General features: G+C 40.1%; 1 protein-coding gene across 1 annotated transcript in view; it reads left to right on the plus strand.

The window, feature by feature from the left end:
• Positions 1–6,368: 6,368 nt before the first annotated feature.
• LOC119516503 overlaps positions 6,369–27,589 on the plus strand; it is a 121,458-nt gene continuing 100,237 nt past the window's right edge. The window contains exons 1-2 of the mRNA XM_037812801.1: positions 6,369–6,395; positions 7,111–7,233. Coding sequence (XP_037668729.1) covers positions 6,369–6,395; positions 7,111–7,233 — 150 coding nt within the window. The remainder of the gene's footprint in view (positions 6,396–7,110; positions 7,234–27,589) is intronic.

The raw sequence follows: 27,589 nt of genomic DNA on the forward strand, positions 1-27,589 counted from the left end.
CTCATTGAGTTTCCATTATGTGGAGGATGCAAATGATAAACAAGGAAAAAATACACATATAACATCAGGGAAGTGTTATTTTAGAGGCATCTCAGATTGTGATTTGTGTCCTTCATGAAGGGTTCTCTCATAACTGTGAAACTCCTGTTAAGTAAAATCTTCTAACAGAACCCATGAGGTCATTAAATGTGAAAAACAAATTTCATTTCAGAGTCATTTTATTGCTTTTATTTGCTGCTGTGTTTCAGTTTATCTTTTAATAAAATTTTGCAGCTGGCAGTAGGACACAAAGCAATTCCTGTCGGTGAGAACAGGCAGATGCTGTTTGTGGAGGTGTGAGGGACTAAGAAATCTTCCAGTGACTTCCAGGGGAGTTGTGAGGGTGAAGACACCAGGAAGAATGGATGAAGAGTTATCCCATCTGCTCTTTATGTTCTTCTCTGTAGATTATGACACAATTAAAACTTGTCTTTTCATCATCTGCAACATTTAAGAGAACCAAGGGAATGTTTTATTATGCAGGGCCTTTGGAATATGCATGCAAGATAATATATTAAAATTTAAACTACATGTACAATCTTCCCTTGTTTTTATTCTTTTCTTGCCTAATTGAAACAGATTGTTGGGCCCTGTGAGGCAGAAGCTGTTGCAAGAGCATGTCTCTTTGGTCAGTGGTAAAAATCTCAGCTCCTTGAAGTGGTCACACTGAGTGAACTGGACTTAGGAGTAGGAGGTGGCAGTGAGAGAGGAGAGTCCTAGACAAGAGTTCCTAGAAAGGACCCAGCTTTTTGATAATGTCCTGGAGCAGGGGGCAACATCTTAGAGGAAAATGGTGGATCCAGGAAGTCAAACAACTGGTGTTGCAGCCCAGACAAAGTGCTCATGCCAAAACTTGTCATGTAAGAAAAAAGAACCACATAGTCATTACAACGGTGTTGTGGATCTTCTACAAAGTCTTTGACCATCGTTATATCTTGCCTATCATTGCTGATCTGTAGGGGATGTGAGGATATCATAAGGACAAGTAAGGTTTAGTTTTCCCAAAAAGTGGAGGATTAAACCAACAATAATTTATTGCACTTACAATTTTTCAAATAATCAGTGTGGGGTTCTTCTGGTATGGTCCAGGTTCAACTGATCTAAACTAGGCATGGCCATGTGTCTGCAATTAGCTGTCAGGTCATCTGAAGATTGGCTGGTCTAAAATCAACACAGTTGCAAGAGTTGGACATCTCCCTACATGATCTCTCATCATCTAGAAATTTGGTCTCCACTCATCCCCATGGGTTCTCAGGGTTCAAAAAGCAGCAAGAGGGGAAGCCCAATGCACAAGCACTTTCAATTCTCTGCTTGTATCAGATTTGCTGCTGTCCCAATGACCAAAACAATCATAATGTCAGCCCAATTTGAGGTGTGGAAAGACTTCACTCTCAATGTGACCTACAAAGTCACATTAAAACAATGTGGGGGGAAGATCTAAGATGGAGGCATAGAGAGGAGTGGAAGCTAAGTAGTCCCCCTGGAACAACTAAAAAAAACCAGAAACTAGTAAATTATCCAGAATAACTGCAGGGGGACAGATGTGATCGTCCGCTCATCATACACCAACCTGAATTGGGAGGAATGCGCGAGATCACAGCATAAAATCTGTAAGTAAGAACTGCGGATTCAAATCGGGAGACCCCTCCCCCACAGCCCGAGTTACAAAGCCTCCTGGTGCCAGAGAGAAGCTTTCTACCAGCAAGCAAATATAGCTTAGCTGAGTTCCAACTGGGGTTTTAATAAGCGAGTGTGAACTGCTCACTAGGAGGTACGAATCCCCGACAAGTAGACAGAGGCTTTGGGTGATGACTAACCTTGGAAAACCAGAGGGTAGCCTCAGATTAGCTCTGTTCCTTTTTCAACTCAGTGGAGAAAGCCTCGGCCATTTTCAGTTCCCAGTTCTGTGACCCAGACAGGGGTGTGGCACAGGCAGAGAGAGACCATTGAAATGCTAATGACCTCCCCCTAATGCATCCATCTACTCTAAGAGGAAAGGGGTGGGGCCCAGCTCTACTACCCACCTTTCATTCAGAACTTACACCAGTCAAGAATTATAGGCTAATCTTTGCATCAGGCAGAGAGCGCCCCTGCATGGCCCAGTGGCCCAGGGCTTCCCTTGAGGGCTGACGCGCACTAGTGATGTAGCACAGCCTTCCCTCAGCAGAGGTCCTGGAAGATCACAGCTGAGAAGGGGGACCCACTCTGAAAACCCAGGGACACTACATCAATGCTGGTGGTTTGTGGGTCAGCGACAGAGAAAATGTGGGACAAAACTGAAATGAAGGCTTAGACTCTTGAAACAGCCTTGAATCTCTGGGAACACCTGGGAGGTTTGAATATTAAAGCAGCCCTGCCTCCCTGACCATGCAGACACATGTACCACGTTCAGGGTGGACAGCTCCAACAACAAACCCAAACAGAGTTCACCAACTGAACCCCACAAAAATCATTCCCCACAAACCACAGAGACAGAGTTGGGGAGAACTGACTTGAGGGGTATAGGTAACTCGCAGACGCCATCTGCTGGTTAGTTGGAGAAAGTGTACGCCACCAACTTGTATTTCTGAAAAATTAGATTGGTATTTTTCATTTTTACAACTTGAAAGAACCCTATCAAGCAAAGCAAATGCCAAGAGGCCAAAAACAACAGAAAATCTTAATGCATATGATAAAACCAGATGATATGGAGAACCCGATCCCAAACACCCAAATCAAAATATCCAAAGAGACACAGTACTTGGCACAATTAATCAAACAATCACAACCAAGGAACAAAAACATGGCACAGGATATAAAAGACATGAAGACCATGGAACAGGATAAAATAAAAGGGACATAAAGAAGACCCTAGAAGAGCATAAAGAAGAAATTGCAAGGTTAAATTAAAAAATAGAAGATCTTATGGAAATAAAAGAAATTCTTGGCCAAATTAAAAAGACTCTGGATACTCATAATACAAGATTAGAGGAAGCTGAACAATGTCTCAGTGTCCTAGAGGTCCACAGAACACAAAATGAAAGAACAAAAGAAAGAATGGAGAAAAAAATTGAAAAAATCAAAAATGATCTCAGGGATACAACAGATAAAATAAAACATCCAAATTTAAGACTCATTGGTGTCCCAGAAGGGGAAGAGAAGGGTAAAGGTCTAGAAAGAGTATTCAAAGAAATTGTTGGGGAAAACTTCCCAAACCTTCTAAGCAATATAAATACACAAAGCATAAATGCCCAGCAAACTCCAGATAGAATAAATCCAAATAAACCCAATCCAAGACATATTCTGATCAGACTCTCAAATACCGAAGAGAAGGAGCAAGTTCTGAAAGCAGCAAGAGAAAACCAATTCACCACGTACAAAGGAAACAACATAAGACTAAGTTGTGACTACTCAGCGGCCACCATGGAGGTGAGAAATATGGCATGACATATTTAAAACTCTGAGAGAGAAAAATTTCCAACCAAGAATACTTTATCCAGCAAAACTCTCCTTCAAATTTGAGGGAGAGCTTAAATTTTCACACACAAACAAATGCTGAGAGTGTTTGCCAATAAATGACCTGCCCTACCTCAGATACTAAAGGGAGCCTTACAAACAGAGAAACAACAGAAAGGAGAAAGAGATACAGAGAATTTTAACAGACATATATAGAACCTTACATCCCAAATCACCAGGACATTCATTTTTCTCTAGTGATCATGGATCTTTCTCCAGAATGGACCATATGCTGGGACATAAAACAAGCCTCAATAAATTAAAAAAAAAAAAACAAAAAAACAAAAAACAAAAAAACAATTGAACATAATTCAAAGCACAATCTCTGACCACAGTGAAATACAAATAGAAGTCAATAATTTTTGAATTGTAGCTCCACTATTTACTTCCTACACGATACAAAATATAAAAACTCTAATGACAAATCAATGGTTTTGAACTCAATGTAAAATATGTCATTTTTGATAAGAACTATATAAAGGTGGGGGAATGGAGGAGTATAGGTACATAGTTTATATGTCCTATTGAAATTAAGTCGTTATCAAAGAAAAACAAGATTGTTATGGATTTAAAAGTTTAATTTTAAGCCCCACAGTAAACACAAAGAAATTATCAGAGAATATGACCATAGAGATGAAAAGTAGAGTATGGGTTAAGAGAAATGGGGGAAGGGGCAATGGGGAGTTAAGAAATGAGTGTAAGGTTGCTGTTTGAGGTGAAGAGAAATTTCTAGTCATAGATGGTGGGAAGGTGGTAGCATTACAACATTCTAAATGTGATTAATCCCACCAATGGAAGGCTAGGGAGGGGGTGGAATGGGAAGATTTAGGCTGTATATATGTTTCCACAATCAAGGGGGAAAAAAAAGACAATCTAAATAGATGACAATTGAATGCCAAGGATGACCCTGGATGGGATCTGAGGATGGAGGACAAGAGGCTCAAAGGGACACAGTTGAGACATAAGGAAAAGGAAATATAGAATGTAAGCTTTGTGTCATTGTTGAATCTCTTGTACTTCGTAGCTGCGCTTAATGGGATTGCATGAAAGAACGTTCTTGTTCATGGGAATTGTATATGTGAATTATAGTGTTTCTTCAAGGATGTGTGCAACTAGCTCTCATATGTTCAGAAGACAGAGCAATAAATGACGGATGATAGGAAGAGAGGGAGGGAAAGAAATAGAGGTGTGACAACATGTTAAAGTTAGTGGATTGGGGTATCGGGGGAGGGGGGTCAGGGAATGCTGGAGTTCTGTGTATGTGGTTTGTATTATTTTTGCAACTCTTCCTGTAACTTTGAATTTATTTCAAAATAAAATTTAAAAAAAACCAAGTGGGTAAAGAGAAAGGCATTTTTTGCAACCAACTACATGTAAATGCAATCAATTCTATTCTAAGCTATGGTAAAGCCTTCCTTCACTACAGTAGATTACACAGCAGGGATTAGGAAATACTACCTAAGGTAGGTCAGGGAAGGCTTTAACCAGGAAGTTAAGTTAAACCAAATTTAGAAATATAAGTGGATGGTTAGAAGGTGGTAAATGCACCAGAGCTTTCAGGAAACCCCAAGTATCCTCATAACCCTGCAGTACAAACTGAATGGTGACATGGTAAGAACAAAGTCTGGAGAGATATGATGGACACTGTGACATTTTTGCTACCTTTCTGAGCAAGCACAGATTTTCTTTTTTCTATTATATATCCTACCACTTGTCTCTGTTCTACCTTCTGAATTACATAAAATTAGCTATTCTCTACCAAGTGAGAGATTTTATTTTCTTCTAGTTGACAGGGTCCTTCCTACTGGCCACTGTCAGCTTTCTTAAATCCTTCCTTAAATGGTTTTCACATTTGCTAGTTCCTGCTCTAAATGCTCTCCAGGTCAGCCCAAGCAGATAACAGTGGAATTTTACCTAAGTGCCTCCAAAACCTCAAAGACAAGTTGACCATGGAGGTCCTGAGCTCAGTGCTTTTTTTGTGAAGCCATAATCCTAACCCTGTTCTAGAGGCCCCAAGGGGAAGTACATCAGATGTTAAGGACATTCACAATAAGATTTCCTGGGTTTCAAGGTCAAAAGATGTACTAACAGTGGCTGAATGATGGTACCTTCAGATGTCAGAGTGCCTTCAGCTATGGATTGATAACCATTCAGGACTAAATCAAAGCCCTCAACTCAGGAGACACTGAAACATCACTTGCAACTGGGAGGAAAGATAAAAATCTTTAATACTATTCTTTTAGGTTCACATTCATCCAGACAAGATGAAATGGCAATCTGGTAGGAAGAGACCATTCAATCTAAAACTGAGGTACGGACGGAAGGAAAATTGTGTTTGACTAATGGGAGTTAGGCAATGTGAGGTCAGATTTTCCATGGACCAGATTTCCCATGATTTCTCTGGCACCTTTTTCCCATGGGCCAGAACAAAGAAGATGAAGGATTTGGGGTGAGGGCATGAAGTTCATTGAGGCTTTCATTGAGAAACACTTACCTGTAACTTAGTAGACAACAAAAATGGATAATATGAATGAAAAGAGGAAGGAACAAACAAGTGAGCAAACAAAACAAATCTGTGAGTTTGAGGGACTTTCCAGACAAGTTAGTCGTTTATTTGGTCAATGATATAATTGCTTCATTAGGTGAAAATAGAAGAAATGGGCAACTGGAGCAGAGGGGTATGGGACAAGGGAGCAAGGTGCTTAGGTACATTTATACTTTATTGTTATTACATTTTCTAATGAGATTTAATATATATTTTTAAGAATTAAGGAAAGTAATAAAATGTGTAAGGAGGTTATGGAAGTGGGTGGTGTGATGGAGTACATTACCGCATGCTCGCCCCAGACATCCCAGTCCTTGTGAGTTCTACTGTCCTCAGGCAGATTTCTGCAGGCCCCTCTCTACTTAGCTCCAGGGACAGCCTTCTCATTTTTCTCCTACCACTTCTTTCCAAGGACCTAAGAGCCTATAATAGCCTAGCCTCACTTCAGGAAACCCCAAGTATTAATATTAACTCCTATTTTACCGAAGTTGAGCTTCTGCTATGTTTTATAACTGAGCACTCTTTGTCCAGCATGGTTTCCCCCTAACCCCCACACTTTCTTCTCTGCTGACACTTCTGCTGTCTTCCAGTATCCCAGCTCCCTTTTCTGTTCCCTTTCTGGTTTGTGCCTGGCCTTTTATGTGCTCCTGAGAGCTCTCTCTTCCCTATCATTTGTCTTTTGCTGAATTTTCACAATCCTTCCACCACCTGCCATCTTTTTCTATCTTTATCCTGATTTCTCTTATCCTTCACTCTTATGCAGAAACATATAGATGCCGTTAAGCTGCAATATACACTCACCCACATACATTCAGTTGAGGGGTTCACATTGTGCACCTATGAGATTTGTGAAATCAAAGCTATCAGAGTAGAAAATTGTGTACTACCTTTAACTTGAAGAAGATTGCCAGATAAGGACATGCTAAGAGGAGATTTAGTTCAGTGAAACACTCCCTGAAGAGAGCATCATCTGATCTCTCCCCAGTCTAATCAACACCAAGTCTTTGGTCCTCCTGCTGAAACTCTTAAAGAAAGAGCCCAAGGCCTTCACCCTTGAGCTGATCACCCAGGAGCAGGAGGAGGAGAGGCCCTGTGTGGGGACCCTGCACTGGCTCTCAGCAGGGAGCATGGTTTCTTTTGCATTGTCTGCTGCAGTGAGTTCCCCTCCAGGGAGTCCATCCTGGAGCATATGCAGTGTGGCATGAAGAAAGAATTCAGCTGCTGTGTCTTCAATGAAGAAATACTGAAGAAGAAATGGTCCCCCTCAGCACAGTACAAATCCAGATGGTGCTTCATGCTGACCCAGTGGCACTTGCTGGCAGGCAAGAAGAAGAAAGTGAAAGAAAAGGAAGAATCTGTCATCACCTGCAGGAGAATCTTGAAGACCAGAAAGAGGAGACTCAAGAGCTGGCAGGTCTTCAGAGGCAGAAGCCTGGCAGAAGAAAATCAGAATAGCACATCCTCAAGGGCATAGGGAGAAGTGCTTTAAGTCTGGCTGTAACACAACTTGACTTGGGAAGAGCACGGTTCTTGGACTGGGCAATGTGAGACTTTCTCTGAAGACCTATAATAAGGCTATTTAATCCACCTTCTCTTAGAGAACCTCCACTCCATCACTGTGATGCCCCCACCTCACTCCGACTGCATGGAGATCAGTTGCCCTGGGAGGTTCTGGACTAGCAGCCTCTGAGTAGCTGACACCAATTCAGGTGCCGAGGCTTGCCCCAGCCAGGAGAAGACAGGAGAAACTTCATCTGTAAGTGAGTTCTACAGGACCCTCAAAATGAGCCACACTGTAAGTCAGGGAGGTGAAATGGGATTTCCGCTGGACATGGGATGCAGGAAAGGGCCTCAGCCTAGGCTGCTCCATGGTAAGAAGGTTTCTAAAGGAGGATATAATGGAAGTTTTTAATGCATTTTTATTGTGAGCTTTGACATATGCATATATATAATAGTGGTAAATTTCAGAGTATGATTTAATAAGTAGAGAGCAAATTTCAAATATCATGGGTTCCACAACTTCAGCTATTTCCATTATTGTAAAACATAACATACATACTGAAAGGTGTCAACTTTCAATGTACTGCTGAAAAAACAGTTATATAGTTAATTTCAAAAATTGTTGAGGGTTACAGTTCCACAGTTTCAGTTCTTTCCTTATTATGAAATATATGGTATATACAGAATGGTGGAGACTTTCAAAGCACAATTCAAAAAGTAGCTTTAGACCAAATTTCAAAGAATATTATAGGTTACAGTTCCGCCATGTCATTTATCTCCTTCCAGCTATTCCAACACACAGCATCTAAAAGTCTCAGTATTCATAGGTCTTTGTTAAAACTTATCTTGTTGCTACCGCTTCCTCTCACTTAATCTCTTTCTCCTTCTTCAGGCAGTGACCACCCTAACTTGTTCCGATTGAAAGGAGGTGTTGACAGTGTGGGGAAGGGGGCTGCATCTGATTGTTGTTCTCAAAGAGGCTCTTGCCTCTGGGTTTTAGGACTTGTCATGCATAGGAATACTCTGGTGGATTTAAATTGCTGAGAGATAAATCTTAGCAAGTGAATCTTTTAAAGAATTGCAGGTAGGGACCTAGGTATTTGGGGACTGCTTTTGGTAAGGGCATGGCATACTGTGGCCACTTGGGATGTCTAGCTGGAGCTTGTGTAAGAGAAACCTCCAGGACAGCATCTCAGCTCTATTTGGGATCTTTCAGTCACTGTAACCTCAGCTTTTACCTTTCGTTTCCCCCTTTTGATCAAGTAAGCATTTTCAATCCCTTGCCGCCAGCACCAGGCTCATTCCTAGAAGTCATGTCCCATGTTGCCAGGGAGATTCATTCCTCTGGAAGTCATATCCCTCATAGTGGGGATGTTATTTGCCGAGGTGAGCTTAGAGAGAGAAAGGACAAATCTGAGCAACAAAAGAGGCTTCCTGGAGGTGCCTCTTAAGCATAATTATCAGAAGGCTCAGACTCCCATTTACAACCCTGAGTTTCACAATGGCAAGCCTCAAGTTGAGAGCTTGATTTATTAAGTAATGGGTTCCTAATTTCACTTAATATATATCCTGTCCCAAAATAAATGGTCAGTTTCTTACATTATCTTCACTTAGTTGTACAAGCATCATCACTCTCAAGTTTAAACAATTATCATGACCTAATACATTCCAGAGCTCTTATCAGCTGCTAATTATTCATTCCTAGTATTAGTATAGTGTTGGTAAGATATTCCTATTAAATATACTCTTTAATATATAATGGGTAGTTTTTTCATATACTGCTCTGTTGTTATACCTTACAAGTGTATCATGTTAACACTTGTTTAGGTTTGTGGTGCTACTCTGTGGGTTACTTGCCTTTAAACAACCATTTATGAATATGTTCACCTTCAATGCATCACTGATACTTCCAATCCCATTAACAAACCATAATGACACCTGACAATTCCCTTACTGTTACATTCACCCTCATTATCATATCTGTACATATTAGATTATCATTTGCCCTTCACTATCTTCTGTCTATCTCTAGGTCCCCTATATTCTACATTATAAGACACTTATTTTACATTTTCTCAACAGAGTTCACATTAGTGATAACATACAATATCTCTCCTTTTGTGTCTGGCTTATTTCACTCAGCATTATGTCCTCAAGTTTCATCCACGTTGTCATATGTTTCACAACCTCATTCCTTCTTACTGCTGTGTAGTACTCCATCATGTGTATATACCACATTTTGTTTATCCACTCATCTGTTGAAGGACAATTGGATTGTTTCCATCTCTTGGCAATTGTGAATATTGCTCCTATGATCATCGGTGTGCAAGTATCTGTTTGTGTCACAGCTTTCAGGTCTTCTGGGTGTATATGAGAAGTGAAATTGCTGGGTCATAGGGTACCTCAATATCTAGTTTTCTGAAGAACTGTCAAACTATCTTCCAGAGTGGATGTACCATTGTACAGTCCCACTGGCAATGAGTAAGTGTTCCAATTTCTCCACATCCTCTCTAGCATTTGTAGTTTGCTTTTTCTTTAATGGCAGCCATTCTTATTGGTGTGAGATGATATCTCATTGTGTTCTTGATTTGCATCTCCCTAATAGCTAGTGAATATAAGCATTTTTACTTGTGTTTTTTAGTCACTTTTATTTCCTCTTCAGAGAAATGTCTTTTCATATCTTTTGCCCATTTTATAATTGGGCTGTTTGTACTATTGTCATTGAGTTATGGGATTTCTTTATATATGCAAGATAGTATCTTATCAGAAACATGGTTTCCAATTATTTTCTCCCATTGAATTGGCTGCCTCTTCACCTTTTGACAAGTTCATTTGAAGTATGAAGCTTTTGATTTTGAGGAGTTCCTATTTATCTATTTTTCTTTTACTGCTTGTGCTTTGGCTATAAGGTTTAAGAAGCTACCTCTTAATATTAGGTCTTGAAGAGGTTTCCCTACATTATCTTCTAGGAGTTTTAAGATACTGTCTCTTACATTGAGGTCTTTGATCCACTTTGAATTAACTTTTGTATAGGGTGTGAGGTAGGGGTCCTATTTCATTCTTTTGGATATGGATATCCAGTTCTCCCAGCCTCATTTATTTAAGAGACACTTCTGTCCCAGTACAGTGGATTTTGGAGCCTTATCAAAAATCAGCCAAACATAGAACTATGGTTCTACTTCCAAATTCTCAATTCAATTCCTTTGAACAATATGTCTATCTTTGTGCAAGTACCATGCCGTTTTGACTAGTAGGCTTCAAAGTCAGGAAGGTAAGCCCTCCTGCTTTGTTTTTCTTGTTTAGAATGTTTTTAGCAATTTGAGGCCCCTTTCCTTTCCAAATTTACTTGATAACTAGCTTTTCTAAATCTGCAAAGTAGGTTGTTGGAATTTTGATTGGGATTGCATTGAATCTGTAGATCAGTTTGGGTAGGATTGACATCTTAATGATGCTTAGCCCTTCTATCCATGAACACAGAATATCTTCCCATCTCTTTAGATCCCCCTTTTATTTCTTTTAGTAATGTTGTGTAATTTTCTGTGTAGAGGACTTTTACATCCTTGGTTAAGTTTATTCCTAGGTCCTTGATTTTTTTAGTTGCTATTGTGAATGGAAGTTTTTTTCTTGAGTGTCTCTTCTACTGTATAGGAAAATTACTGACTTATGTGTATTAATCTTGTATCCAGCAACTTTGCTGAATTTATTTATTAACTCAAATAACTGTGTCATTGATTTCTCAGGTTCTTCCAAATATAGATCACATCAATTGCAAATAATGCAATTTTACTTCTTCCTTTCCAATTTGGATGCCTTTTATTTCCAGTCTTGCTGGATTGCTGTGGCTAGAACTTCTAGCACAATGTTGAACAATAGTGTTGACAGTGGGCATCTTTGCCTTGTTCCTGATCTTAGAGGGAAGGCTTCTGGTCTCTCACCATTGAATACTATGTTGGCTGTGGGTTTTTCATATATGCCCTTTATCAGAGTGAGGAAGTTTCCTTCAACTCCTAGCTTTTGAAGTGTTTTTATCAAAAAAGGATGCTGAATTTTGGCAAATGTTTTTTTCTTTTCAGCATCTATTGAGATGATCATTTGATTTCTCTGTTTTGATTTGTTAATGTGTTGTATTACATTGATTGATTGAATTTCTTATGTTGAACCACCCTTGCAGGCCTGGGATGAACCCCACTTGTTCATGGTGTATGAGTTTTTTAATGTGTCTTTGGATTTGATTTGCAAGAAATTTGTTGAGAATTTTTGCATCTATATTCATTAGGGATATTGGTCTATAATTTTCCTTTCTTGCAGCATCTTTATCTAGTTTTGGTGGTACAGTGAATGAATTAGATACTGTTCCATATTCTTCAGTTTTTTGAAAGAGTTTGACTAGAAAAGGTATCAGTATTTTTTGGAAAGTTTGGTAAAAATCCCCTGTGAATTCATGTGGCCCTGGGCTTTTATTTGTAGGAAGCTTTTTGATGACTAATTGGATCTCTTTACTTGTGATTTGTTTGTTGAGGTCTTCTATTTCTTCCCTGGTCATCTAGGTTGTTCATGTGTTTCCAGGATATTATCCATTTTCTCTAAATTTTCTAGAGTTTGCTGCCATACAGTTGTTCATAGTATCCTCTTATGATATTTTAAATTTCTTTGGAATTGTAGTATTCTCACTCTCTCATTTATTATTTTATTTGGATCTTCTCTTTTTATAACTTTGTCAGTCTAACTAACAGTTTTTCAATTTAGTTGATCTTTTCAAAGAAACAACTTTCGGTTTTATTTATTCTCTCTATTGTATTTTGTTCTCCGTAGCATTTATTTCTGCTTTAATCCTTGTTATTTCTTTTCTTCTACTTGTTTAGGATTAGTTTTCTGATCATTCCTCTTATGATTGAGTTTATTTGTCAACCTGACCAGGTGATGGTGCCCAGTTTTCTGGTCAGGTAAGCACTGGCCTAACCCTTACTGCAAGGACATTTGTGACTGGTTAAAGAAAAGAAGGCTAGTTTATTGAATCATCAGTCAATTGACTGCATCTGTGGCTGATTACATAAACGAAAGACATGTCTTCTGCAATGAGAGAATTCAATCAGCTGGGTTTAATCCAATCAGTTGAAGACTTTTAAGGGAGAAGAGAAAGAACCTTCACTTCTTTGGCTAGACAGAATCTTCTGAGGAGTTCCTTGAACATCTTCATCAGAGTTGCCAGTTCACTGCTTTGCCTTATGGAATTTGGACTCATACATCTTGCCCTGTGGTATTTGGACTCATGCATCCCCACTGTTGTGTGAGATACTTTTATGAAATCTTATATTTACAGGTATCTCTTGTTGGTTCTGTTTCTCTGGGCCACAGCTACAGTGGGACAAATCAGAGCAAAGAAGGAGAGTATTGGATTTTGCTGCTTGTACCACACAAGCTAGAAAACCCTACTTCTCCACTTGGGGGTGCCAAAATACATCCCACCCATATCCTTCCTTACCATGTTGTATTTAGTCTTAGAAAAGAGAGATCCTGGCTAGATGGCCCACTCCAGGATAAGGCTGAGCAGCCCTAGATCTCTAAGAGACTGTCTCATTTACGAAGATTAGAGTAAGGTAAGTGAGGATGGTGAGAATTATAAAGATTTTAAAAAATAAAATAGAAACCAGAGAAAATTTTAAAGCTGCTGCCATGTATCACCAGCAACCAGTTCTTGTAGTTCTCTTCCCTTTCTGAGTACTCCTCTCTACGGAAGACTTACATAATCAGGACAGTTCTTTCTTCCCTGTGAAGTCTCTGCCAGTACCAGTTTATAATCTGGACTGTAGGGAGTGTCCGCCTTAGGCTGGTTTGTGCCTGAGGCCAAAGTAGGTCTCCTTGAGGACATTTATCTTGGCACAGATTTTGAGGGCAGGGCCCAACTTTCTGTTCTTGGCACTCATAAGATGTTCTTTAAGTAATGAGGGTCTGTCCATCAATCTTCTGGGAATGAAACACCATACAATCTTTTGGCAGCCTTGTAGAGAAGCATTGACTTACTCTAAAGTCCAAAAACTAGGGTTACTACACAGGAACATGGGGTTGATGCCACGTAATTCTGGAGTATGTGGGTCTGTATTGGGGTTTCCCAGGTCATGTTATCCGTGCCCAGCTCTCACTGATTTATCTGGCATACATTGTGGAGAGTACTTCCTTGTAATTGGAATTATCAGAACCCTGGCTAGACTCCTCTTGACCCTAGTGGTGAATGCCCTGGGCTTTGGAGGAACCATGATTGGTACCATGCCAGTGTACCCAAGCACAGTTGACTTCTTGAAACTCTTCTTCTTTCATTACTGCTATTCATCATTGTCCTGGATGCCCTAGCCAGAGCAATTAGGCAAGGAAAAGAAAAGATAGGCATCTAAATTGGAAAGGAAGAAGTAAAACTATATTTGCAGATGACATGGATTATATATAAAAAGAATCCTCTTGAATTCACAAAAAATCCTTTTAGACTCAATAAACAATGACAGTAAAGTTGCACAAAAATATGTTGCATTTCTATACTGTAACAACAAACAATGTGAATTAGAAATTAATAAAACAATTTATTTCACAACAGCATCAAAAAAAAAATACTTAGGAAGAAATTTAACCAAGGAGGCGCATGATTTGTAACCTAAAAACTACAAAATATTGCTGAAATACATTAAAGGAGGGGGGCCTGGGGAAAACATTTTAGGAAGCTAACTAATGAAAAATTATTTAACACCATTACTCATTCAAGAGAAATTGTTGAAATTGCAAAATTATGCCAATTGAAAATGAAAAGACCAACATAATAAAATTAAAAAATTTTTTGAAAAGTCTATTTTCACTAAATTCAGGAAATTAATATTAAAATACATGCTAGATTTGTTATATATAAAAATTTAAACTTAAAATATGGTTTTATTTTGAATTACCCCTACTTTCCAATTTTAGTTCTTCACTACTTTAGTGTCCAAGAATTATTGCTCATTAAAAATTAATGAAAGATAATGCATCCTTAGCTAGCACTGTTATAAATTTTTAAATGATTTCAATTTACAACCACAGTTTAAAATATTTGCACCATAGTCAACAAAGTCAGACGGACATTCAGGTGTCTGTAAACAGCATGGTTCACGTGATACTGAGAATAGGATGGCATGTATTTGTTTACCAGCTAAAGTGGCACCACCAAGTGGTGGTAACAAACATTTAAAATTGACAGCCTGCCAACCTGAAATTATGGGATTCTTGACAAAAATTTTGGTTTTCACATTACTTCTCATTTTGCTAGAGTAAAAATCTAAATGTTGTTAATCTGCACAATTTCAAATTTGCATAATTTAAAATCACATTAAGAGTAAGTAAGGCATGGTTACTGATTAATTTTGAGGTTGGCAATTAATAAGACTTCTCCTGGGCTGAAAAAAAAAAAAAATTAATGAAAGAACACCCATGTTCCCTTTTTCCTCAGGTTTCAATAAGGCTCATCTGGTACAAGCCTGTCCCCAATATACCCAATCAGATGGTCCCAACATTTTGCATATTCAAGTCATGATGGTATATGCTTTCCCACTTTCTCTAAAGCCATCAGAATTTTACACAAAACACTCCTGAATTGGTAAAAGATGCTGTGTCATGCATTGACTGGAAACTTGAATAATTTTTTCTAAAGTATTCATCAGAAAATAAAGAATAAACTTTATGGGAACAGCGCAGAAAATGAAAGGTTCTGTGCTTACTCTTTAAGAACAATCATCATGGAGAACACATGGCAAAGCTCCCTCCTTAGGAGAGATATGAACAGGAAACTTTTACTCACTGAGGACCCCCAGTTGTCCCATTGCAGTGGGTGCCTCTCCCATCTGCCATGCCTGAAAGAAGCTCTGTCAACCAGTAGAAATGGTGCCATATTCTGCAAGGCCCAAAATGGAAACCTTTGCTGCACTGAGGCTCAGTTGGTTCAAATAGTGGGTCAGGCAACATTTCCTGGCTTTGGGGCATAGCACAGGAAGCTTGGCACTCATTCTTTAGCTGAATCTCTGAAATTAAATATTACTGTTATCCAGTGCCATAAATTTGTAAATTAAAGAAAACAGAGCTAACTACTGCCTTAATAAAAATGCAAGGAGACGTCAAGAAGCAAAGTACAATATACAATACATAGTTTCCCTTTCTGAGCAGTGAACAAACAATAAAGTAAAAAAACAAACAAATGCATTTACAATAATAAATACACACAATGAACTCCTTTGGTTTAAACTAAAGGATATATATATAAACTCTTCATCTTATAAACTATGGAAAACTTGAGAGAAAGAAGAAAAACATCTAAATAAGTGGGCAAATACTCCTTTCTCATGGTGAGTACACTGAGTATTATTAAGAGGTCAATTTCTCCCAACTAGATCACTGAAGTCAATGCAATCTCAATCAAAATCCCTGAAAGATATTTTGTAGATATTCATAAACTGTTTTTAATCCCAGAAGAGCATACAGATTATTTAAGAAAGTTGAAGAACTCACATTGCCTGATACTGACACTTATCATAAAGGTACTGTTCTGATTTCCTAATGCTGCCAGAATGCAAAACACCAGAAATGGATTGACTTTTATGAAGGGGGTTATTTGGTTACACAGTTACAGTCTTAAGGCCATAAAGTGTCCACATAAGTCATCAACAATCAGGTACCTTCACTGGAGGATGGCCAGTGATGTCTGGAAAACCTCTGTTAGCTGGAAAGGCATGTGGCTGGCATCTGCTCCAAGCTCTGGTTTCAAAATGGCTTTCTCCCAGGACATTCCTCTCTAGGCCACAGCTCCTCTTCAAAATGTCACTCTCAGATGCCCTTGGGGCATTTGTCCTCTCTTAGCTTCTCTGGAGCATGAGTCTGCTTTCAACGGCCATCTTAAAAATGTCTGTCTCAGCTCCTGTGCATTCTTCAAAGTGTCCCACTTGGCTGTAGCAAGCCCACTTCTTGTGTCTGAGCTTATATAGTGCTCCGGTAAACTAATCTAGGCCCATGATGAATGGGTGGGGTCACACCTCCATGGAAATTATCCAGAGTTATCACCCACAGTTGGATGGGGCACATTTCAATGAAAACAACCTAATCCAAATGTTCCAACTTAATCCCCACTAATATGTCTGCCCCCACAAGTTTGCATCAAAGAACATGGCTTTTTCTGGGGGGCATAATATATACAAACTGGTACATTCCACCCCCTGGACCCCAGAAAAACATGATCTTTCCATATATAAAATACATTCATCCCATCACAATATCACAGAAATGTAAGTCATTTCAGTAACAGTTAAGTACAAGATCCCATCGAAATCAATTACAGGCATGGTTGGTCCTAAGGCATAATTCACTTCTGGCTCTGTACCTGTGAAAAGTAGAACAAGTTATCTGCTTCCAATATACAAAGGAGGGACAGTCATAGGGTAAACATTTCCACTGCCATAAGGAGAAACTGAAAGGAAAACAGGGTTTAAGGGACTAAAACAATTGTTAAAACCCACAGGGCAAACTCCATTAGATTTCAAAGGCTGAGAGTCATTAAAGGAAAGATGTTGTATCCTTGGGGCTTGAGTTAGTGAGAGTCCAACCCTTCCCAAAGGCTTTTGTGGCAGCCCTTTTCTCTCCAAATGCTTCAGTGAGTGCTCCAACATATCCACACATTGGGGAGACCACCTTCTTGGCCCCACCCTTTTCAAACATTGGGGCAGCACCCAGGTTCTCTTCCTTCTCTGGGGCACATGCTCAACCCCTTCAGAACAGTGGGGTGGTGGCCAGGCTCTCCCCAGTCCCCCGGAAATGTTCTTCACCCTCTTTGAGGTCTGAGGTGGCAACACCTGTCCTGAACATTGAGGAGGGCCCACCCTCAACCTCTAGGGCAAACTCACCCTTCCCATGCATGTGGGCCACTCTTCTCTCCCAGCCTGAGACCTCTTGACTCTAGACCTCAAACTCCATGGCTCTGTCTTTGAAGAAATTATTCCTTCAATTTGTTTCTTGTCTGTCTGCTCCAGTCCTGACTGGCAGTGGCTCTGTCTGTAAAGAGCTTGCAAAAATTCTGTTGGCTTTGCATGAAGCACATAGAGGTCAAAGCCATCAGACAATAGGACTTCCCACAAATCATTTCTGCTTAACTCTTTCTCCAATCTTGGCTTGGTTTCCATGTTTGGTTACATCCTCATGTTGGGCTGTAGCTTCTGGGGTTTCACCCCCTGGAAGTCCAGAGTTTTTCAGGCCATCAGTTTCTGGTTTCTTTGAAACCAAGAGTTCATTTCTCAGCTTATCTCTGTCCTCTAGCTTTTTACTATAAGCTGCAAGTAAAAGCCAGGCTACTTCTATATTTTGCTTGGAGATCTCATCAGCTAAATATTCCAGGTCATCACTTTCAAATTCTGCCTTCCATCCAACACCAGGACTCAATTTTGCCAAATTCTCTGCCACTTTAAAACAAGGTTCACCTTCCCTCCAGCTTGCAACAACACATTCATCATTTCTGCTCAAGGCCTCATCAGAAGTATCTTTAGAGTCCACATTTCCACAAACAGTCTCTTCAAAGCAGTTTAAGCCTTTTCTATCAAGCTCCTCACAATTCTTCCAGAATCTTCCCCTTATCCATTTAAAAAGCAATTCCAACATGCTTGGTATTTGCAACCTCAGCAGCACCCCACTTCGGTACCATCATCTGTTCTGGTTTGCTAATGCTGCTGGATGCAAAACACCAGAAATGGATTGGTTTTTATAAAGGGGGTTATTTGGTTACACAGTTACAGTCTTAAGGCCATAAAGTGTCCATGTAAGTCATCAACAATCAGATACCTTCACTGGAAGATGGCCAATGGTATCTGGAAAACCTCTGTTAGCTGAGAAGGTATGTGGTTGGCATCTGCTCCAAGTTCTGGTTTCAAAATGGCTTTCTCCCAGAACATTCCTCTCTAGGCCACAGCTCCTCTTCAAAATGTCACTCTCAGATGCCCTTGGGGCATTTGTCCTCTCTTAGCTTCTCTGGAGCATGAGTCTGCTTTCAACAGCCATCTTAAAAATGTCTGTCTCAGCTCCTGTGCATTCTTCAAAGTGTCCCTCTTGGCTGTAGCAAGCCCACTTCTTGTGTCTGAGCTTATATAGTGCTCCGATAAACTAATCAAGGCCCATGCTGAATGGGCGGGGCCACATCTCCATGGAAATTATCCAATCAGAGTTATCACCCACAGTTGGGTGGGCACATTTCTATGGAAACAACCTAATTCAAATGTTCCAACTTAATCCCCACTAATATGTCTGCCCCAAAAGATTGCCTCAAAGAACATGGCTTTTTCTGGAGGAACATAATATATACAAACCGGTACAGGTACCTTAAGAAAGTGTGACCTTGGCACCAGAAACATGGAAAGGAATAGAGCCCACATGTAGACCACATGCAGATGTAGTCAACTGAGTACAGTTCTTTCAATAATTGGTGATGGAACCACTGGACAACCATAAAAGAAATTTTTTTGAAAGAAACTGTACATCTTAGGATAATATTCTCTCAGAATAATTTACAAGCTTATGTGTAAGATGAAAAATTATAAAAATTTTAGAAAATAGAAAAGAAAGTGTGACCTTAGGTTTGCTGATGAGTTTTTATATGCATCACCTAAAGAAAGAGTCATGAAAGGAAAAATGTGGTAATCGGAATGTTCCAACCCAGCTCTTGAAGGTGAAGGTCTTGGGTCAGCACAGTCCCGAGTCCAAAGAACAAGCCAGGGATGGATTCGTTAGGACTTATGTACAGAATAGGGTTCTTCCCAGAGGCAGCCAGCTGGAAAATGGAAGTCAGCTCTGGAGAAACCAGGTGGTGCTAAGGGGTGGTTTATACGGGTTAAGACAAAGACATTCCAAAGGGTGTGAGGACAGAGTTTCAGAGGGTCTTGTGACACAGGTGTGTGGAGATTTATCAAGAGTGATTGGGGGAGGGGAGTTGTAATGGTTTATTTATGACAGCATATGTACATCTTTCTGTCCCCCACCCCGGTGGGGGAGATCTGATGACTTTAACATTTTCCTAGTCAAGTGGACATCTATATGCAATAACGTACTTTCATTATGTGGGTGACCCAGGCCCTGGGTTCTCACAACCCCCACCCATGCCGCAGACTGTGTTGACCATAGGAGAGACATTCATCCATATTCCACACAGTGTAAGAAAAAATAGGACAGTAGAAATCCCACCCACAGAGATAGCAACCCCACAAAGAGGTACTGCCATGAGCAAGAAGGGAATTAAACCATTTAGACAAGGGGTCTACTGATAATTGATCAATATTATGTATGTGCTTTTGTATATGATTTAAAACTTGTTGTGCCGGTTTGAATGTATTGTGTCCCCCAAATGCCGTTATCTTTGTAGTTTTGTGGGGCAGAAATTTTGGTGCTGGTTGGATTTGCTTGGAATGTGCCCCACCCAGCTGTGGGTGATGATAATTTTGATGAGCTGTTCCCATGGAGGCGTGGCCCCACCCATTCGGAGCGGGCCTTGATCAGTGGAGCTATATAAATGAGCTGACTCAAGGAGAGAAGATGGAGTGCAGCTGGGAGTGCTGTGTTGAAGAGGAGCAAGCTTGCTAGAGAGGAACGTCCTGGGAGAAAGCCGTTTTGAGGCCAGAGCTTTGGAGCAGACACCAGCTGCCTTCCCAGCTAACAGAGGTTTTCCGGATGCCATTGGCCATCCTCCGGTGAAGGTACCCGATTGCTGAGGTGTTACCTTGGACGCTTTGTGGCCTTAAGACTGTAACTGTGTAGTGAAATAAACCCCCGTTTTATAAAAGCCTATCCATCTCTGGTGTTTTGCATTCAGCAGCATTAGCAAACTAAAACACTTGTGAAGCAAGTGTGTGAATGACCAGGAATATATATGCAGAACTGCACATTAATTAAGGCACAGGTACCTCCCTTTGCTGCAGTGAGGATATCTAAGTCCATTCTATTTTGTAAAATTACTTTTCTAAGCTGTGTGATTTCCTTATTTAGCAATAGTATAGTTCTCATGGAGTCATTAAGTGCTTGGGCACTGTGATTGGCTAAAGCTGCCACATGTTTTTCAGTAACTATTGCAGCTCCACCAGATGCAAGAATGGCTAAAGGATAACACCACCAGAGAGTATGTATTATTCTTTATCTAGCTTTAACCATTTCCCAGTTACTAGGAGTGTGAGATAAAGAGTCACGATAAGGTAGCCAGGACAAAGGGCTGTCCCCATGTACAATGTTCTTTCCAGTTATAGGGTAAATTGGGCCAACCATGTTGTCCACAGGTCCATAGTCATCCCTTAGGGGAAGGATATGCTCCATGTTGCTTGGAGATATTTTGCCAGTGAAAAGACTATTGTTTTGTAGCTTAACAGTAAAATGACACAATTTAGGGGTAGCCACTCCACATCAAGTCACCCCATGCAGACAGGGGCAACAAGGTCTACTAAACAGTTTCTGCCATCAGCCCCCCTAAATCATCATATACAACATACCCTAATACATATCAGGTCTTGTTCACCTGTTCAGTACAAGGCAGGAGACATAAGCCCCAGTCTTGTTATAGGATGGTAGTTGGATTTCAGTCTAAAATGAGAAAACTCTTATCCAGATTTTCCAATGCACTGAATTCTGCCAGGCGAGTAGGGTGTTTCATGTAGTCCAGTTCACACATGGGTCACCCTGCAAGGAAGGCCAGGAGCACCTGAAGATGGCAAGTCCATGTAAACCCAGCATTGGTTTCAATTGTGGGCACAAGTTACTGCTGAAGCCCAATGTAGGAAGATATTCACTAGGCTCTATGGGTGAAAAGAAAGATGTTTATGTGGAAACAATAAGGGATACTTCCTGCCAATCTAATAATATATATGCTGGAGTTCCATCGGTTGATAACAAGGTACCAGGCAGAGAAACATTATGGGGAGGTTTTAAATAGCAGATATTCTCCATCTGCAAATCTTGAGAGTCATCTACCATTACATCAACTATTAATTTGGGCATAAGAAGGGTCCACATAGTCATACGTAAAGTTCCCATGGGAATAGGAGGTCCCAAATTGGTTATAAAGATTTTATCAGGCATTTTCTGAGTAAACAGAGGTCTCATTACAATTTTTTAGATAATTCTTATTTCCCAGGGACTTATTTTTTTTTAGGCCTGCACTGAGGCTAAAGGATCTCATTTCCCTATTTTGTATGGTCTGAGGCATAGGCAACAAGTTATTACTATTTCCCCACTTTGGCTGTAAGGCAACTGGCCCTTTTACTTGGATTCTCAATGCTTGTATTGGTTCCACCATTAGCATTTCCATGGGGGCAGGTGCCACACTCTGTGGCTGCATTGCACTCAGGCAAGTTAAGGCCTGACAAAGCCTTTTCAGTCCACTATTGCAAGGACCTTTTATCATCTTTTCACTGTCCATTTAACAAACCATTCTTTCTTTCAATAAGGCCTGCATCTGCAACTGTACCTGTACCTGCACCTCTGGGGTTATAAGGCAGATGGAAAGGCCATGTTGTGTCATAGTCTGTGGCACATGCTTCAATCATTTGTCCAGTGAAAGGGGTCCCCTGATCACTGTCTATTTGTGTAGTATGCCATACAGAGCTCTCATCCTATCCAAACAGTGTATGGTGGCCTGCTGGTTCACCTTCCCAAACAGGAAAGCTAAGTCCTGTAGCCAAGTCCATGGCAGTAAAAGCATACATCACCCCCTCCAAGAATAGAAGGGAAACAATGCAGTCCACTGGCCTCTGGTTCACCAGGATTTATGACCAGCTGATATGTCCCACCTGGTGTGGTATCCTACATGTTCAACACATGGAGCAAAAACGCACTTTGTGGTGATGTCCACTATCTGCTGGTGCATGATTGCCAGCTGGAACTGCTGAGCCAGGTGCCACAGAGTTTGATACCCTTGGTGTCCACTTTTCTGACAAAGCCATTCTGTCATTTCCCTGGTCTCAGCTGTGCTGCTTCAAACCCATGTGTGCTAGTTTGGACATATTATGTCCCCCAAAACATTGTGTTCTTTAATGAAACCTTGTGGGGACAGATGTATTAGTGTTGATTAGGTTGGAATCCTTTGATTGTTTTCATGGAGATGTGACTCAGTCAGCTGTGAGTGAAATGTTTGATTGGATTATTTCCATTCAGCATGGGTCTTGATTTAATTGCTGGAGTCCTATATAAAAGCTCACAAACAGAAGCCCCTCAGAGCAGCTGACAATGACATTTTGGAGAGCAGATCAGAGAGACATTTTGGAGACAGCTGCTGAAAGCATACTTTTTTTTCTTTTTTTTAATTTTTATTTTGAAATAATTTCAAACATATAGGAGAGTTGCAAATACAATACAAACTCCATACAGAGAACTCCAACACCCCCCACCCCCAGATATCTGTATCTACCAATTTTACATTTTGCTACCTTTGCAGTACGTTTCTTTATCTTTCCTTCCTTTCTTTCTTCCTTCCTTCCTTCCTTCCTACCTTTGTCTCCCTCCCTCTCTCCCCCTCTTTCTTTCAACTCTATTATCTTTCTATCAATTATCTATCTACCCATTTATCATCTTCTGAACATTTGAGAGCAGGTTCCATATATCATACTCTTTGAACTCATACTTCCATGTACATTTCCTATAAACAAGGATATTAACTTATGTCATTAACAACTGCAGTTAATTCAAGAAATTTAATACAGATATAAAGTTTAAATTTTATATTCCAATTTTTCCTTAAGCCCCCTTTGAGCTTTTCTCCTCCATTCTTAGATCCACTCCAGTATCATATATTTCATTGATTGCCATTAACTCTTAATTAACTTTTTTTAATTAACTATATCAAAACAATTTTTTAAAGATATACAATAAAAAAACATTTCAAACAAACCATAACAAGGGAGTAAGAAAAAGACACCTAACTTAAAATAACTACTTTACTTCTAAGACGTTCCTACTCTACCCCAAGAAAATAACCTAATACAGCAACATTTCTGTGAACTTGCTCATACCATACTCATCAGAAATTAACAAACCATAGTCATTCCTGGGCATTCCCAGCATGTTAAATTTACCCACAATAGCTTATCTGTTCCTACTGGATTATCATTCCCCCTTCATTAATTGCTATCACTAATTCCCCTACATTCTACATTATAAATCATTTATTTTAGGAGTGTGCTGTTTAACATTCAGGTGTTTGTGAATTTTCTAAGTGTTCTAGTTTGCTAATGCTGCCAGAATGCAAAATACCAGAGATGGATTGGCTTTTATAAAAGGGGGTTTTTTTGGTTACACAGTTACAGTCTTAAGGCCATAAAGTGTCCAAGGTAACACATCAACAATCAGGTACCTTCACTGGAGGATGGCCAATGGCATCCAGAAAACCTCTGTTAGCTGGGAATGCACGTGGCTGGCATCTGCTCCAAAGTTCTGGTTTCAAAATGGCTTTCTCCCAAGACATTCCTCTCTAGGCTGCAGTTCCTCAAAAATGTCACTCTTAGTTGCACTTGTCCTCTCAGCTTCTCCAGAGCAAGAGTCTGCTTTCAACAGCCATCTTCAAACTGTCTCTCATTTGCAGCTCCTGTGTTTTCTTCAAAGCATCCCTCTTAGCTGTAGCTCCTCTTCAAAACATCACTCACAGCGCACTGAGTTCCTTCTGCTTGTCAGCTCATTTATATGGCTCCACTGATCAAGGCCCACCCTAAATGGGTGAGGCCATAGCTCCACAGAAATATCCAACCAGAGTCATCACCCACAGCTGGGTGGGGCACATCTCCAAAGAAACACTCAAAGAAATTTAATCAAAACTGATAACATCTGCCCAAACAAGATTACATCAAAGATAATGGCATTTGGGGGACATAATACATTCAAACCGGCACACTAAGTCTCTGATGGTTATTGACTTCTAATAGTATTCCATTGTGGTCAGAGAATGTGCATTGAATAATTTCATTTTTTTTTTAAATTTATTGAGGCTTGTTTTATGTCCCAGCATATGATCTATTCTGGAGAAAGTTCTGTGATCACTAGAGAAGAATGTGTATCCTGGTGATTTGGGATGTGATGTTCCATATATGTCTGTTAAATCAAATTCATTTATCAGATTGTTTAGGTTTTCAATTTCCTTATTGGTCTTCTGTCTGGTTGATCTATCTATAGGAGAGAGTGATGTGTTGAAGTCTCCCACAATTATTGTGGAAACATCCATTGCATCCTTTAGTTTTGCCAGTGTTTGTCTCACATATTTTGTGGCACCATGATTGGGTGCATAAACATTTATGATTGTTATTTCTTTTTGTTGAATTTTCCCTTTTATTAGTATGTAGTGGCCTTTCTTTGTCTCTCCTAACATCCTTGCATTTAAAGTCTGTTTTATCTGAGATTAATATTGCTACTCCTGCTTTCTCTTGGCTATAGCTTGCATGAAAATTTTTTTCCATCCTTTCACTTTCAATTTCTTTGTGTCACTGTGTCTAAGATGAGTCTCTTGTATGCCACATACTGATGGTTCATATTTTTTGATCCATTCTGCCAATCTATATCTTTTAATTGGGGAGTTTAATCTATTTACATTCAATGTTATTACTGTGAAGGTATTTATTGAATCAGCCATCCTATCCTTTGGTTTATGTTTGTCAGATATATTTTTTCCCTCTCTCTCTTAATGTCCTTTAATGAACCCATATTGAATCTCTTTAATACTGAACCTTTCTCCATATGTCTCTCTCCTTTCTTTGTTTCTCTCTCAGTAGGGCTCCGTTTAGTATCTGAAGTAGGGCAGGTCTTTTATTAGCAAAGTTTGTCCACATTTGTTTGTCTGTGAAAAATTTAAGCTCTCCCTCAAATTTGAAGGAGAGTTTTGCTGAATATAGTATTCTTGGTTGGAAATTTTTCTCTCTCAGAAATTTAAATAAGTCATGCCACTGCCTTCTCACCTCCATGGTGGCCACTGAGTAGTCACTACTTAGTCTTATGTTGTTTCCTTTGTATGTGGTGAATTGATTCTCTTTCTGCTTTCAGAACTTGCTCCTTCTCTTCAGTATTTGAGAGTCTGATCAGAATATGTCTTGGAGTGGGTTTATTTGGATTTATTCTATTTGGAGTTTGCTGGGCATTTATGCTTTGTGTATTCATATTGTGTAGAACATTTGGGAAGTTTTCCGCAACAATTTCTGTGAATACACTTTCTAGACCTTTACCCTTCTCTTCCCCTTCTGGGACACCAATGAGTCTTATATTTGGATGTTTTATTTTAGCTATCATATCCCTAAAGTCCATTTCAATTTTTTCAGTTTTTTCCCCATTCTTTCTTTTGTTCCTTCATTTTCTGTTCTGTGGTCCTCAAGGTCACTGATTCATTTCTCAGCTTCCACTAGTCTTGTACTATGAGTATCCAGAATCTTTTTCATTCGGTCAGCAGTTTCCTTTATTTCCATAAGATCATGTATTTTTTATTTACTCTTGCAATTTCTTCTTTATGCTCTTCTAGGGTCTTGTTCATGTCCTTTATATCCTGTGCCATATTCTCATTGTTTGTCTTTAGTTCTTTGATTAATTGCTCCAAGTACCAAATCTCCTTTGATCTTTTGATTTGGTGTTTGGGTTTGGATTATCCATATCATCTGGTTTTATCATATGCTTTAAATTTTTCTGTTGTTTTCGGCCTCTTGGCATTTGCTTTACTTGATAGGGTTCTTTTAGGATATGTAGGATTATTCAAGGATGAATCTTTAATTTGTCAGATCTACAGCTTGGTGGCATATACTTTCTCTAACTAACCAGCAGATGGCATCCATGAGTCACTTATTCCCCTCAAGTCAGTTCTTCCCAACTTTGTCTTTGTGGTGTGTGGGGAAATGATTCTTGTGGGGTCCAATTGGTGCAACAAGTTTGGGTGTGTTGTTGGTGCTGTCTGCCCTGAATGTGGGGCGTGTGTTTGAGAGATTAGGGAGGAAGGGCAGCTTTAATAATCAAACCTTGCAGGTGTTCCTGGAGATTTAAGGCTGTTGCAAGAGTCTAAACCTTCATTTCAGTCTCACCACAGATTGTTTCTGCTGCTGACCCACAAGTCTTTGGTATTGGCATATGGTCCCTGGGATTTCCGAGTGGGTCCCTCTTCCAAGCTGTGCCCTTCTAGGGCCTCTGCTGAGGGAAGATTGTGCTACCTCACAAGTGCACACCATCCCTCAGGGAAAGTTTTGGGCCACTGGGCTGTGTAGGTGCATTCCCTGCCTGCTGTAAGAATGGCTGTATGGGGTGTGTTAATTTCACTCTTTTCACACAGCTCTGCCTTCCCAGCTCTGGGACACTTCACTGTGGGTTTGTGAAAGGCTATGTTGTCCATGCCCAACACTGTGGTGTGTGCACATGCCACTGGAAACACCACGCATCACACTGGGTTTCTTGGCACAGCTCTGGGCTGTGGCCCAGGTGCCAGGCAGGACCATTCCCAGCCTGCCAGAAAGATGGCTGCAAGGGGCATGGTTTTTTTCCCCTTTTGGCTAACCTCTGCCTGCCTTGCTCCAAGACTATTAGCAGCAGGTGCATGAAGGGCTATCTTCCATGCCAGATATTGTGGCATTCACACAGCTCATTCCTGCCTCGCTTCACTGTCCAGTTCTTGCTGCTGTATCTGCAGCCCCTTTTGGTTTTTTTTTAAAAAAAGAAGTAGTCTGCCTCCAAATGCCAACCCTTGGTTTCCCCACACTGCAGCATAGCTGCTGGATATTCAGTGGCTTACTCACTCATTTCAGAATGCAGACTCCCAGTTTCACCAAATTCACAGTCCCTGTGGATTTAGCAGAACTTGTCCAGCTGATGCATCACTGGAACTGGTGTTCTGGGTCACTTGCTGGCTTTTATCTAGTATTTTTCATGGAGGTGTTTTTTTTTGTTTGTTTTGTTTTTTTGCCCTGTCTCTTCTAGTCACCATCTTAGGTTCTCCTGAAAGCAGAACTTTGCTGACATTTTGGTAATGCCAGTCCA

Source organism: Choloepus didactylus, chromosome 20 (assembly GCF_015220235.1).
Source record: "Choloepus didactylus isolate mChoDid1 chromosome 20, mChoDid1.pri, whole genome shotgun sequence".
NCBI classification, from domain to species: domain Eukaryota; kingdom Metazoa; phylum Chordata; class Mammalia; order Pilosa; family Megalonychidae; genus Choloepus; species Choloepus didactylus.